At 32.4% G+C, this 14,885-nt stretch overlaps 1 protein-coding gene across 4 annotated transcripts in view; it reads right to left on the bottom strand.

The window, feature by feature from the left end:
• The window catches only part of LOC111516640 (uncharacterized), a 69,843-nt gene extending 55,425 nt beyond the window's left edge, over window positions 1-14,418 (bottom strand). For 2 of the 4 annotated variants that reach the window (XR_012468441.1, XR_012468440.1), the window contains exon 1: window positions 13,753-14,418. Coding sequence is in view for 2 of the 4 variants with exons in the window: in XM_074186672.1 (XP_074042773.1) it covers window positions 13,753-14,332 (580 nt within the window). In the remaining 2 variants the exon portion in view is untranslated. The remainder of the gene's footprint in view (window positions 1-13,752) is intronic. The other 2 variants (XM_074186672.1, XM_074186671.1) reach the window with 2 other exon arrangements.
• Between the last annotated feature and the right edge of the window lie 467 nt (window positions 14,419-14,885).

The following is a 14,885-nucleotide window of genomic DNA, read 5'->3' as shown; positions in this document are numbered from 1 at the left end:
CAATTATGTTAAAGAGCCCGCAACTCATGTTTTAAAAATTAAAATATAAATTAAAGTTTATTAATTGTAAAAAAAAAGTGAAAAAAAAAGTAGTAAGTCAAAATAGTCATACTCCATTATAATTATGTTATCTGTCCGAAAAGGAACAACAAAACGGTGTTGTTATGGAGTATGTAAAAATGATACACGATACAAATCATTCAAAACCAACACATACTATTTTATAAATTTTCCAAAGCCTTGTCTTGAATATCGCAAAAAAATAATCAAATCATCAAGCAAATTACATATTATAGCATGTGCAAAATGTGAATTATGGGTGAAAAAATGTGGCAGGAGTGACCGAGGCTTTAAATCTATTGATGATGTTGCCAAGGATACTTATATTTGCTTACTACATTTCATTGGAGAAATTGGTCCAACTGAACAAAACCCTGATCCTTTAAGCTATCAGGAATTTCAACATACGTCCATTATTCCTTATTGCGTTTTTGACTGTAAATTTCATATAAATAATGTTGTATTAAATATTTCCCTCTAATAAAAATTACTAAACATATTCAATTCAGTATTTACATAATTGTCTAATTAATAATGTCATATGTGCAGCCTCAAAATATTAATGACTTTATTTATTTCTTAGTTCCATAAGTACTCTTGTCAACTGAAATATAATTTCAATTACATCAAATAAATTGACATTATTAATAAGAATATAACTATAAATACAATTTTTTATATGTTTTTAGATAGTAAACAAATGCTGATACCCAACCTCTCAATTATCTCACTTTTTTTCCTTTTTGCGGACGCCCATGACATTTTAACCACCTTTTTAATTGTTCACAATTATGAGCCTCAACTGAATTATAAACAAGTGAAGCACCATCAATGGTTTTTTCCAATCATTTGTTTGTAGAGATAATATTCCTTACCCAGCCATTGTTGATTACGAATGTTTTGAATTACCGCCATTTCAATATGACAGCTACGCTTGCGCTTGTCTTATGATGAAAAGGCCTATTATTACTCTCTCGAGTTCTAATTCCTCCCAAGTTACGAAGACGACATGTATGGAATCCATCCCAAACCTTGTTTTTCAAAGATAAAATTGAATGTTGAACGAAAGTAATTTTTGTGGAGGAAAATCAGTGTTTTGCCGACCTTGTATAAAGTTCTCCATTATAATATTCATATTTTTCAGATTGTGGGAGGTGAAAATACCCAATACTATCGGGATTGCTTTAATCTGGTCGCGATTCATATCTGGGAGATCCGACCTGCAAGAATTTTTACCATCCTGCAAGGTTTATTTTAAATTTTATGAGAAATGTGAACTTTTTTCATACACGAAGGGTGGGGGTTGGAAATTTTTCTGTCGGAAATTATTGAACTGGTTGTGGTCGATATTAATATCTGGGTTGTTTTCAATTTTCTGAGAAATATGACATTTTTTATGCACGAAGGGTGGGGGTTTGTCGGAAATAATTTATTCTGGTCGAGATGCATATCTGGGAGCCCAACCTACCAGAATGTCTGCGGACTTGCAAGGTTTATTTTCAATTTTATGAGAAATGTGAAATTTATTCATACACAAAGGGTGGGAGTTGGATTTTTTTTTATTGAAAATGATTAATCTATACTAAAACCAATAATGATTGAGAGTAGAAGTGAGCCCAGTTGACAGCAAATCGGGGCGTGCTTATTAATTTTTGAGAGGGTTAAGAATGAAAGAAAAATTCTTAGTACAATTAGTTAAAATATTCATACACATTTTTTATTTATTTCATTAAAACTTTGCAATATCGTAATTTACCTAATCGTTGTAGTCATTAGGTGGGCCTTATGAAAACGGAGTAATAATCGTGGTAATTATAGTAGGTACCAAATAAATTAACAATATTAATATATATATATATATATGTATATATATATATATATATATATATATATATATATATATATATATATATATATAGAACCAGAAGTTAATATCGGACATAGCAATCATGAAAGTGGCAAACCATAGACACGTGTTTCGGGCTTTTGGCCCATCATCAGTATGGTGCAGCCAAGTGTATATATATATATATATATATATATATATATATATATATATATATATATATATATATATAACTTTTTTTCACTATTGGGTTGCAGCAATTGATAAGTGAACTCTTTATAACTATTCTCAAGCTTTCGAGTAACTTAAACTCATCGTCAGGGGTACTGGAAAATACAAATTACAAATTTTTGATAATAGAATATAATATAAATGTAAATGTACAAATTTTCGTCTGATCTTCAACCTCAGATACGTCACTGTTGCTACCGCTATCATCAAAGTGAATTATGATTGGTTCAATATTGTGTTCAATACGGTTGTCTACGTCCCACATTTTTTGCTCCTCTTTTAAAACATGCTGCATGCATTTCTTCCAGTCTTCTGCAGAAACAGTTCGAATAGCTTCTTGTAGGTGATGTTGCACGTCCACTAATTTAATTTAATTCCACGACTTAACGCCATTTCATCCACTGCGAATTTTTTTTTTGTCTGTGTGTAATTTTGTTAGCTGAAGTAGTTCTGCCTTTAAACTATCTTTGTTATATTGGATGTTCTTATTAATTAACCATTCTTGAATTGCTGCTTTTTTCCATGATTGTTTCGGTAATGGTTCTAAATGTCGACTATGGTATGGGGCATTGTCCATGACGATGACATACCCAGGTTCCACAAGTTGAATGATGCCTTCAAACCATTTTTCAAACACCTCCGCATTCATCTCTTCATGATAGTCTCCTGTTTTCTTAGATTTAAATATTAATTCACCAATTGGTAAAAATCCACTGTCGCTTCCTATATGCGTAACTATCAGACGACTATCATTTCCAGATGGCTGTTTTAACCCAACTGACAAACCTTCATTAAAGGCTTGTCGTGCACTTGTTGTATTACCATCCTGACATACTTTTTTGACCGTATGTCCTTGGTTAACCCATATCTCGTCCATGAAGTACAATTTTTTTTGAGCTTCCGAAATTCGTCAATTTTTCTTAGATAGTTTCTTCTCCATGCTATTATTTCTTGACGTTCAATGAGAATGTTTTTCCTGTCAACTTTTCCGTACGTAAATTTCATTTCGTGTACAAGTTTCCTAAAAATTTCTTTACCCATTTTTGCGACCAATTCATGTTCGCTAAGTGCCTCCAGAACTGTTTGTAGTGTGGACAGCTCATTTCTGAAAAAGAAACTGTGAATAGTTCTGCGTATACTGGTTTTGGCTTCTTCATCAACTGTGATTTTTTTTCGTCCGCTACTACTTTTTGGCGTTTGTACGTCCCCATGAATTTCTGCTTCTCTTAGTATTTTGTAAATCGATGATTTTGGTACACCGGTATAATCAGAGCACATATCAACTAATTTATCTTTTGTAATTGTGGAACTTAATGATGTAGAAATGCCCGGTTGGTTATTCGGAGGTACACACGTAGAATTACAGCACATATGCACAAAGTCATCTTTTGGTGGCTGATGATCTCTTTCGAAACAGTGAAATACTAGCAGTACAATTTGTTTTTCTCTTACTGACCGAGACTCCGACCGTTTTACCTTTTTCGACGTGGAAGGCCCGACCATGTCTTCCATTTTTTGAGTAGTTTGAGAACGGTGTAGAAATATAATTATGTAACGCTTAAACACTTATTAGCACTATTATTTTCACCAATTGTTATCACAACACGTCGATTGCTGACTAACTCAACTGTAAAACGTACAATTCACGTTGTATAATTCACAAACCAATGATACGCTCATGGCTGCAAGTACATTAGCGAGGACTGCAACGATGAGATGGAAGTTACGGTAAAGTGACAAAGACAGAAATATCGTTGCGTACAGCGTTACCACTAGTTGTAATAAATATCTAACACTATACAGAAAATAATGAATTTTAACTGATCAGTAATCAGGAAATCTATAAGTATTACTCATTACAAGCTCATTACTGATTTTTGTCATAAATAATACCTTTTAATCGTACTAGTATTGTGTATTATCTATAATTTGCCACAACCTACAACTCTACTGCTTACTATATTTTGATTCTGTTATAAACTGGTAACGTAAAATTTAGATATGACAACACGCTTTACTCTCAATCATTATTGGTTTTACTATAGTCGAAATTCATATCTGGTAGACCCGACCGGCAGGAATTTTTGCCGACCTGTAAGGTTTATTGCCAATTTCATGAGAAATGTGAAATTTTTGAAATTTATTTATACACAAACGGCGGAGGTTGGAGATATTTCTGTCGGAAGTAATCAATCTGGTCAAGATTCATATCTGGGAGGCCCGACCTGCAAGAATTTCTGCCGACCTGCAAGGTTTATTTTCAATTTTATGAGAAATGTGAAATTTATTCATGCACGAAGGGTGGGAGTTGGAATTTTTTTGTCGAAAATGAATAATCTAGTCGAAATTCGTATCTGGAAGACCCGACCTGCAGAAATGTTTGCCGACCTGTAAGGTTTATTGCCAATTTCATGAGAAATGTGAAATTTTTGAAATTCATTTATACACAAACGGCGGAGGTTGGAGATTTTTCTGTCGGAAGTAATTAATCTGGTCAAGATTCATATCTGGGAGGCCCGACCAGCAAGAATTTCTGCCGACCTGCAAGGTTTATTTTCAATGTGAAATTTATTCTTGCACAAAGGATGGGAGTTGGAATTTTTTTGTCTAAAATTATTAATCTAGTCAAAACTCATATATGTGAAACACGACCTGCAGGAATTTTTGCCGACCTGTAAGATTTATTTTCAAGTTTTTGAGAAATGTTAAAGTTTCTAAACTAGTGTTCTAGGTTTCTTCATTTCTCTTAAATAGTGTCTTCTCCATTCTACAATATCTGATTTTTCTATTAACATGCTCTTTTTATCTTGTTTTCCAAAAGTGAAGTCCAGCTCTTGTAATACCTTGAATGAAATGAATAAAAACACTTTTGTCTAAATGCCACTAAATGCCACTGGTAAATTTTATTTATACTACCGGTTTTGGGTTTGACCCCATTATCAAGTATACTTGATACTGGGGTATCAATACTGGAGCAATCAATACTGGGGCAATAAATAAAAGCTTAAAGGTACACGAACACAAACAGGTAATACAATTAGGAAGACAATTTCCAACTTGTACAAATTTTTATTTACACCTCCCATGTGATCTATTTCATCCTTACACGTCTCCAATTGTTTTGTAATCCAAGTAATTTTTCTTATACATGTGATTCATTTTATATATATATAAAAGTCTCGGATGTTCATGATTGTTATAATGGTTATTTTAATCTATTTTATTTATACCACATATGATTAATTTTATATCTACTTACACGTCTACAAAGTTTTTGAATGTTCTGTATATATTTATTTCACCCTTTTGTTAACCTTATACTCATTATTAATTTTAGTATCTGAAGTTATAAAAATTTATTTACACCACGCACAAGCAACACCTGTTGCTTCTGTGGGTTTCCCAATGTTTATTTGCGAAATGTATAGCTTTGTTATGCTTGCTATTTTTCTTTTCATGTAAATAAACGACGATGATGATATAAATAAAACGCCCAGTAAGGAAATAGTAGGTAATGCATTGGATACAACAGGAACAAGAACCTGAGCACCAGCTCGTGTATTGCGACCTAGAAAATAGCCTTCATACATGTATTTATTGTGTTTGAATGATATAATGTATATACACAATGAATTTATATCAATATCTACTTTTAAATATGGGATGGATATAATTTTATCATCAAATAAAGTCTTACTGACGTATTTACATTCTATTTATTTGACAACTCTAATCAAAATCTTCTCACTAACAAAATCGATTCAAATGAAAATATTATCAGACATCACATAAACTAAATAGAAAATCTATACACAGAGGGAATGATAAAAACATACACTCTAAATCTAACATTCTCCCCCATTTTGAAATTAAAATAAAAAACTAAAGAGAAATTTCAAAATAACATTATGAATTTCACTGGAAACCATAACGATGCGGATCTCTGACTTTTCGCCCCCTTCTTGTGACTATCTCTTTAATTTTCTCTTTGATGTCTTGCTCTTCTGTTATGTAGTCCTCATCAGTTTTACCTTTGACTTCATTAATTTTCTTTTCAATTTAAAGAAAATTCTTACTGTCCTCTTCTGTCGTAACTTCTAAAGGATGTAAACGCTGAAACGGTCGAATAAGTTCCCCACTGTTCACTTTTATTTTCGCTACCCTGGGTACGTCATTTTTCCCAGTTTTTCCCTTTTCCTATAGGCCAGTTTATTCGCTTTACATTGTCGCTGCTGACAAGAACAACATCTTCAATTTTTAAATTACCTATTTTCCTTTGATCAGTATGTACGAATTCCACTTAATACTGCTTTCTAAATCGGCTTTGGAGTCCATCTCTTATCTTTTGCAGGTATCTACGTCGTTTCACTAAATATGTCTGTCTATGATATCCAAATCTGGAGCTTTACTGGTACACTCCTGATTTTTCTGAAATTGAACTTTTATCTTTGTTATTTTTAATGTGCATGCCCAAGTTGTTGTTGGTTTTGAAAGCAGTATTTACACCTTCGCTGTGCAGAAAATCTGAAATATTTGTATTGGGTTGGCCTAAGTAGGTTAAGGTTCTATAACTTTTATCCTCTTCTCTTCGAATTGGGTAAACTTCTTTCAAAGCTTGACTGCATAACTTCTTTGATAATAAAGAATGTATCAGACCACTATCATAATCATTGTTGACGGCTATTTGCTTTATTATATTCAGTTCTTTATTGAAATTCGCTTCTGACAAGGGTACATTTATCAGTCTGTGGATCATACTGTTGAAAGCTGCTACCTTATGCTGATATGGGTTAGTGGACGAATTATGAATGATAATATCTGTATGTGCCGGTTTACGATAAATTGAAAAATCATGTTTGTTGTAAACTTTTGCTATTGTCAAATAGTAAAAGTTCTCCATTCTCCACTGTGAATGTGATAGATGGGTGAAGAGAATTTATGAACTTCAAAAAGTTTGTCAACTGTCTGTTCGTTCCCGTGAAACATACCAGAATATCATCCACATATCTATACCAATACAGGAAACTTCTTACCAGTGGGTTACTGTGTATTCTTCTCTCCAAATCGTCCATGAAAATCTCTGCCAGGATAGGACTAAGTGGGTTTCCCATTATGAGACCTTTGCAAGATGAGTAAAACTTGTCATTGAATTGGAAGTAATTCTGTGACAAACATACCGTAAGCAAGTTTAATATTTCATTTCTCACTACTGAATTGATAGAGTTTTTGTCCAATAGATTCTCCACCAAAGTAATCGTTTCATTCGGAGGAATACTGGGAAACAGATTCTTTACATCGAATGAAATCAATTTGGCATTATCCGGAAGTGTAATATCTTGAATTTCATTAATCAAATGGTATGAATTCCTCAAACTGAATTTTGATTTGAAATTGGTGTGGTTTTGAATAATTGCAATGAGTTTTTCGGATATTTTAACTGAAGGGGCTGTGACAAAAGACACTACCGGTCTTATCGGGTAGTTATCTTTGTGTAATTTAACCAATGAATACTATTTCGGTGGTTGTGGGTTCATGACTAACGATCGGAATTTTTCCTTTTCATCCATGACACAATGAATATTTTTAAAAGTTTCCTTGACTTCTTTCTGATATAAATGGGTGGGGTCGTTTCTGAGACTATCGTACATGCCAGCATTTAGAAAGTCTAAAGTCTTCTCCATGTATTCTTCTTTGTTCATGGCGATGACCGTTTTTCCTTTATCAGCTCGCGTAAAAACAATGTTATCTACTGCCGATTTCTCTTTTATGGATTTCACTAGTTTCAATTCCGGATTGAACCTGCCTTTATGCATCTTTTCAGATTTTAAAATGTCTGCAGCAATATGTTTATTGGCGTAGCAAGTCCCTATCAACGTGATATCTGTATCAATTCCCAAAACTTCTAAATTTGTCGAATTTATGTTGGGTTTAATATTGTAATTGAGACCTTTTTCTAATAGATGAGTTTCCTGTTCTGTGAAAGTAGTGTTCGTGAGATTGACAAATCTATCAAAGAACCTATGATGTGAAAATAGTTCACTGTCTTTGACCTTTTTCTTTTCTTTTCTAAGCCACCACAAAGATAAAAGTTCAATTTCAGAAAAATCAGGAATGTATAAATTATCGTGTGGGTCATGTCCAATGTTTTATATAGGTCAAACTGGAAGAACGATCAAAACCCGCATAAAGGAACACAAATATAGAACGGAAAAGTAAATTCCACATATGCCAGTCATTTAATCTCAGAGGGACATGAGTTCAACCATGAATACGAACCCCTCCATTTCCAGAAGAAAGGTTTGAAACTTAACCTGTTGGAGAGTATGGAAATAAACAAATTCAAAAACCCTCACCATCTTATGAACGATCAAACTGACTTGAATAATTCGCCATTATTGAATCTGTTCATACGCAGGTAATAATAGTTAGGTATATTTACAGGTAGACTTTCGAAAAATGTATTGATACCTGACTTTTCCAGGTATATTTTTTCAGGTAGATTTATTACTTAGGTAGACGAATAGGTACTAGGTTATAGTATATAAGGTTGTAATTTAGAAGTAACTCTTAGTTATGCTTCAAGAAGCTATTGTATAGCGAAACACGTGTCGCGGTTTTTGTAAAACCCTTATAGTGAAAATCATAGAATAAACTCTATTGCTTAGTTTTTTAAATATGGATTTTCATCAAGTATCGGCCAGTTCTATTCAATTATTTCTTTATTGTTAGAAAGTTTTGGATGACCTTCTTTCCAAGGAAGATTTACCATCATCTGTCTGCAAAACCGTTTCTTTAAAATAATTTTCCGTTTTTAAATCAATAATTTCTTCTGGTGTGGTATTTGCGAGCTCTTTTATACCCAAAACATCTAATTCCCACAAATCAGCAATAAAAAAATCAGTAAAACCATAAAAAGTACGATTGTTACTTGTATTATGGACTTGTCCCATTATAGTCCATCCAAGATGCGTTTCTATGGCAACAAGTCCATTATTCAAAGTTTCAATATGCCCTGTGATTAAATTTTCAAAAATATCTGCCCCTAGCAACAATTCTATTTCTTGTGGAGGATTATTTATACTAATATCACTTAAAATAATGTTTTTATTCTTCAAATAGTCGTATAACAGCTAAATCTCCCAATCTAGGTATATAATTACATATCTTTTTCTGTTCCAATACTGATGATTTGCAAGAGAAGTCATTTTTAATGTCACTTATTGCGATAATTATAAATATAATTATTATTATAATTATAATTTTTATTGGTCTCAAGAAACATAAAGTTTATAGACAGGTCAGTGGAAAAATACATTTAAAAATGTATATAATGTCATACATTAAAATTGGTTAATGATAAAAAAATAGAAGGTGTAACGCAATAGAAAAGCTAAATAATACATAAAAACAATGGCATTATACATTATAAATATATAAAGTATGTATATAGATAATGATGAATTGTGCTATCAGGATAAATAAAACTATAGGTTTCTGTGGGTCATGAAGATATTTCTGTTTTTTTTTTATGAATGTTTCGAATTCAAGTATACTATAGAAACAGTTATTGGATGGTATCTGTTTTAATTGATTTTTGAATTGCGTCGAGGGTCTATTCCTAAACTCTGTGGGAAGGAGGTTGAAGAGCCGTATGTCGTCTCTTTGCGTTCGTTGCAGAAGACATAATGGCACCAACAAATTGTGTTTGTGTCTGGTATCATGAGGATGAATTGACAAGTGTGTTGCATGTTCATTTATCTTTGACTTAACTGTTATTATACTTTGATAAATGAGCAGTGAGTAGATGGTCATGATTTTTAATGAAGGAAATAGTTCTCTACAACTGGTATCCCATGGTACATTTAAAATAGATCTTATTGCCGCTTTCTGCAATGTGAAAATTCTCGTAATATGTGTAGATACTGCATTACCGTAACACTGTATTCCATACATCAAGTGACTATGAAACAATGCATAATATGCAGATACTGTTGCTTCCATGTTTGTGACATGTTGTATTTTTCTTAGTGCAAATATCACTTGCGACAGCTTGTTACATAAACAGTTTGTTTCTATACCTAGAAATTTTATGTGCTCATTTTCAACCAAACTATTTGTACCATTCACACTAAAGATTTCACAACGGGTTTTGGTCTCATTCAAAAAAAGATCATTGGCTGTGAACCAAATCTTAGCATGTGCCATAATATCTTGACAAATCTTTTCGTTGAACATTTTTCATCTTCTGCCGAATTGCTCATCTCAGAGCACTTTGGTCAAAATGTATTACTTCCATGTACCTATTCGAAGAATACTGTTAGTCAGTATCCCTTCGATACATCCCCATTCACAAAGACCGAAATTCTAGGTACTCTGGAAACAATGGCAAATAAAAACTCCGCAGGTACTGATGGTATCTCAATAGTTACTGTGAAAAAAATTGTAGACCTTATAATCGAGCCACTATTGTTTTTGATGAATCAGTCATTTTTTGTAGGTTGTTTTCCAAATGTATTTAAAACGGCTCTCATATTTCCTCTATATAAAAAAGGCGACAAAACTGAGGTAGACAACTACAGACAGATATCTTTACTTTGTTCCCTCTCTAAACTGTTTGAGAAAGTTGTTAGTAACAGAATTTTGAATTACATGGATCAAAATAATCTTTTTAGTAATAACCAATATGGCTTCAGGAAGAACCAATCAATTGAATCAGCTTCATACCATTTATTAAATTTCATTTATACACAGGTTGATTCGAATAAACTAGTTGTAACACTTTTTTTCGATTTGTCAAAAGCATTTGATACCATTTCTTCCGAATTTCTTATAATTAAACTTGCAGGCCTAGGTTTCCCAAATAATCTATTGAACTGGGTGAAATCATATATGGAAAACCGTAGTCTAATAGTTAGCTGCAATGGAATTTTATCAAGTCCCAAAGATGTAAAACTAGGAGTGCCTCAAGGTTCTGTCCTGGGACCATTGTTGTTCCTCAATTTCATAAATGACCTGTCTGAATTCTTTTCTGAGTGTCACATAACCATGTTTGCGGATGACACTGCAATTACTGTGGCCGACAAAAACGAAGTTGAGTTGTCAGACAAAATAAATAAAATAATAGATAAATTCAGTGCTTGGTGTCAACGTAACAAACTTATTTTGAATAAATCTAAATCTGTTTCAATGAAATCATTTATTAGGAAAAATTTCAGCAGTGACTCTTCCACAATAAATGGTATTCGATCTTCCAGCGAAGTCTTGTTTTTAGGAACGTCTTTAGACGAAAATTTGACCTGGAGCGGTCATATTCAGAAGGTCTGCAACAAACTCAATTCCGCATATTACTCAATCAAACAATTGAAAAACACTCTAGATAATTTTGGATTGATGAATGTCTATTTTTCTATGGCTTATTCTCACATCAGCTTTAATATCATTTCTTGGGATGTGCAAGGGAATTTCCACGAGTTTTTGTCGCTCAGAAAAGATTGCTGAGACTAATTTTTAATATAGATTTTCAAGATAGTTGTAGACCAATTTTCTTAAGAGAGGGCCTATTGACAGCACCTTCTTTATTTATCTTGAAGTGTGTCACTTTTGCCCGTAACAATATAACTGAATTGGTCACAAATGCAGATATACATGGTAGAGACACCCGTCATGGGAAACTGTTAAGAACCCCCTCACACAAAACGGCTCACTTTAGATGCTCCCCACTATTTAATACAACAAACTGTTATAATAACTTGCCGGCATCTATTAGGAAAATCGAGTCAGATAAACTTTTTAAAATTGAGGTGAAGAAACTTCTCTTACAGAAGTGTTACTACAGTCTTGAGGAATTCTTGCACGACACTTTTTCATGACATTTTGAGAGTATTTGCTAGAGCTTCTCCGATTTTTTATATAATACTTCTATGTTGTGAAAGTTTGTGGACGTGAACCATATTTATTGTTTTTGTATTGTTCAACTTCTGTAGTTTTATTTTTGTTTTTTAATTATGACTTAGCACATGTACTCAATGTACCAAAGTGTCAAATAAATAAATAAATAAATAAATAAATAAATAGGTAAATGATCAGTCCCCTTTTCAAGTTGTATACAGAAAGTTGTGTCGTATATATTATGGAGATTAGGACTTGATTGAAAACCACCAAAAACATCTTGTATAATATTTTCCTTTCCTGATGGCTTAAAATTCAAATCTTTTGCACATTTCGATGAAATATATGATCTATGAGAACCGGAATCCAGCAAAGCCCTGACAAATTTATGTTTATAATTATTTGTCACTTTGACGCTGACAGTTTGTAAGAGTGTGTCAGTTGAAAAATTACTTGTCAAAACATTTTCCAATTTTTGTTTGTAATTTTCATCTGGTTGTACTTTTTTCGAATCTAAATCACAGCACATTATTGGAAAATGTTTCCGTGCGCACATTAAACATCTTACAAAAGCTTTGCAATTTTTTCTTATATGATTGGTTCTCAAACAAGAAAAGCAACTTTTCTTTTCCACAACTTCTGCTTTTCTCTCTTCCAAAGAAAGTTTTTGTGCAGCAAAACAATCGTGACTTGTATGGGTGCTATTATTACAAAATGTACAGTTTGGTTTCTTACCTATGAAGGAATCTTCAGTATTAACTGGATACAATTGATTGATTTCGGCAAATGAGACTTTGCCGAAACTTTGTGAAAATAATCCTTATGGGGATAAAATACACAGAACACGGAGCGAAACCCGAGAAAACAAAGCATTTTTTTCGAAAATTATATATACAGATTCTATTAACTAAGTACATGAAATAAGCCCCCAACTAATGAAAGGTTAAAACTTCTCCATGAACGCTCCTTCAGAACAGGAGGTGAAGAAAACATCTCCTGAAGACTCCAACTTGGTTGGTGAAACAAGTGTCGAGAAGAGTATTGCATTTCTGATGATTGGGAAAACTGCTTGTTTTTGGATTCCAGAAGTCACACATATGAGGATATTAAGATTTTAGCTATAAAATCATACTATCCCAAAACATAATGTAACAACTTTTTCAACTCCATAAAGTTAGCAAGGCAACTTGCAGTAAAATTATTGAAATATACTTTAATTGTCGAATAATTGTCGAGAATTTGTCGTGAAAGAAAAATAATTGTCGCGCGTCTGAAAAACACAATATTTTCCAAAAAAATATATATTTCAGGAATTTTTATTATATGGATTGGGTTACGACAATTATTCGACAAATACTAGTAATGAAAGTTTTAATAATTCAGTTATATAAAAAAAATTACTACAGGTGCTGTGCTAACTTTATATCAAGTTAGCAGGGTTACCCCTTATAAAAAATGAGATGCGCGACAATTATTTTTCTTTCACGACAAATTCTCGACAATTATTCAACAATTAAAAAAGTATATTTCAATAATTTTACTGCAAGTTGCCTTGCTAACTTTATGGAGATAACTTTTTCATTTGCTAACACTTGTTCATTTTTACTAGTTTTCAATTTCTCTCATTTATTTGAATAGATACGAATTAATATTAAAATTATCAAGAGGAAAATAATCTGTTCAAAGTACTCGAAACTTTTTTTAAATAAAAAAATCATAAAACTCACCATTATCGACAGTGTTGATAAATTCACGACATGAAATCATCAATACTCCTACTAAGGTATTTGCTGTACCTTTCAGTAAAATTGGATCTGGCTTTTCTAGCAAACAAAACTTTTTTATCAATTTCAATAGATATATTTTAGAGGAATCAGGTATAGTCGAATCTTTGGCTGCGTTTATACAAACAAATAACTGAACTTTTAACATGTTCTTCTCAAAAAATATTTTACCAACTTCTGGAATGGATATTAACTTCATATATAATCCTGAAGCGAGCATTGTTGACTTCACTGGAACTCTTCCATTAAATCTGTTTGTGCAGTAATATAAAAAAGTTATCATATATGCTCTGAGATGTCCGTTTATAGAACGTAGCTTTTCCTTATTATATATATCAAATTTTTCATTTAGATCTTGTAGATAGGTATCAGAGTCAACAGGATAATGGAAACTATACTCTATAAGCTGGTCCAAATATTCTTCTGAGCGCTCTTCCTTCAATATTTCTCTCCACAGAATATTCACAATTTCTTTACTTTTTAGTTTTTCATAATTTTCATTCAAAGATTCGATAAAATCCATAACAAGTTTTATATGTTTCTACAGCTCTTAATTGAAAACCTAAAAAAACATAAACATAAACATAAAACAGGAATTTCACCGAAGTGAAGTTAGCTGACAAATAGGAGGGTTACGAAATATAATCGAATTTAGAAGAAGTGGTACTTCAAGAAAGGGGGAGGCGTTGCAAACAAGGTTGGCATTAGTGACAGCAATTTTGACATTACTGACACTGAGTTTGAATTTTATAGTTACAAATTCTACTTTAGGAGCTTATGGTTGATTCAGGAATTTTTAATATAGCCAGGACATAAGTGATGTTCAAATAAATGTTTGAACAATTATTTTTGCTACAATACCCAGATTGACTCTAACAAAACACTCTAAATATGTACGAAGGGAAAAAATGTTCAACCATTTACCATAGGTAGTTAGAGATATAATAGAGCAGAGAGGTTTCAGGAAGTCAGTCAAAAATATACTGCTCATGAAACCTTATTATAGCCTACAGGAATATTATTATGACAAATTGTAAATATTCTCAGTGTTCTGCCAAGATAAGATTAACAATATT

The sequence above is a fragment of the Leptinotarsa decemlineata genome, unplaced genomic scaffold (genome assembly GCF_025532065.1).
Source record: "Leptinotarsa decemlineata unplaced genomic scaffold, Ldec_3_MD MMD2_P_RNA_scaffold_4, whole genome shotgun sequence".
In the NCBI taxonomy this organism is placed as follows: domain Eukaryota; kingdom Metazoa; phylum Arthropoda; class Insecta; order Coleoptera; family Chrysomelidae; genus Leptinotarsa; species Leptinotarsa decemlineata.
Note: the sequence above shows the minus strand (reverse complement) of the source record. Positions and strands in the feature narration are given on the sequence as shown.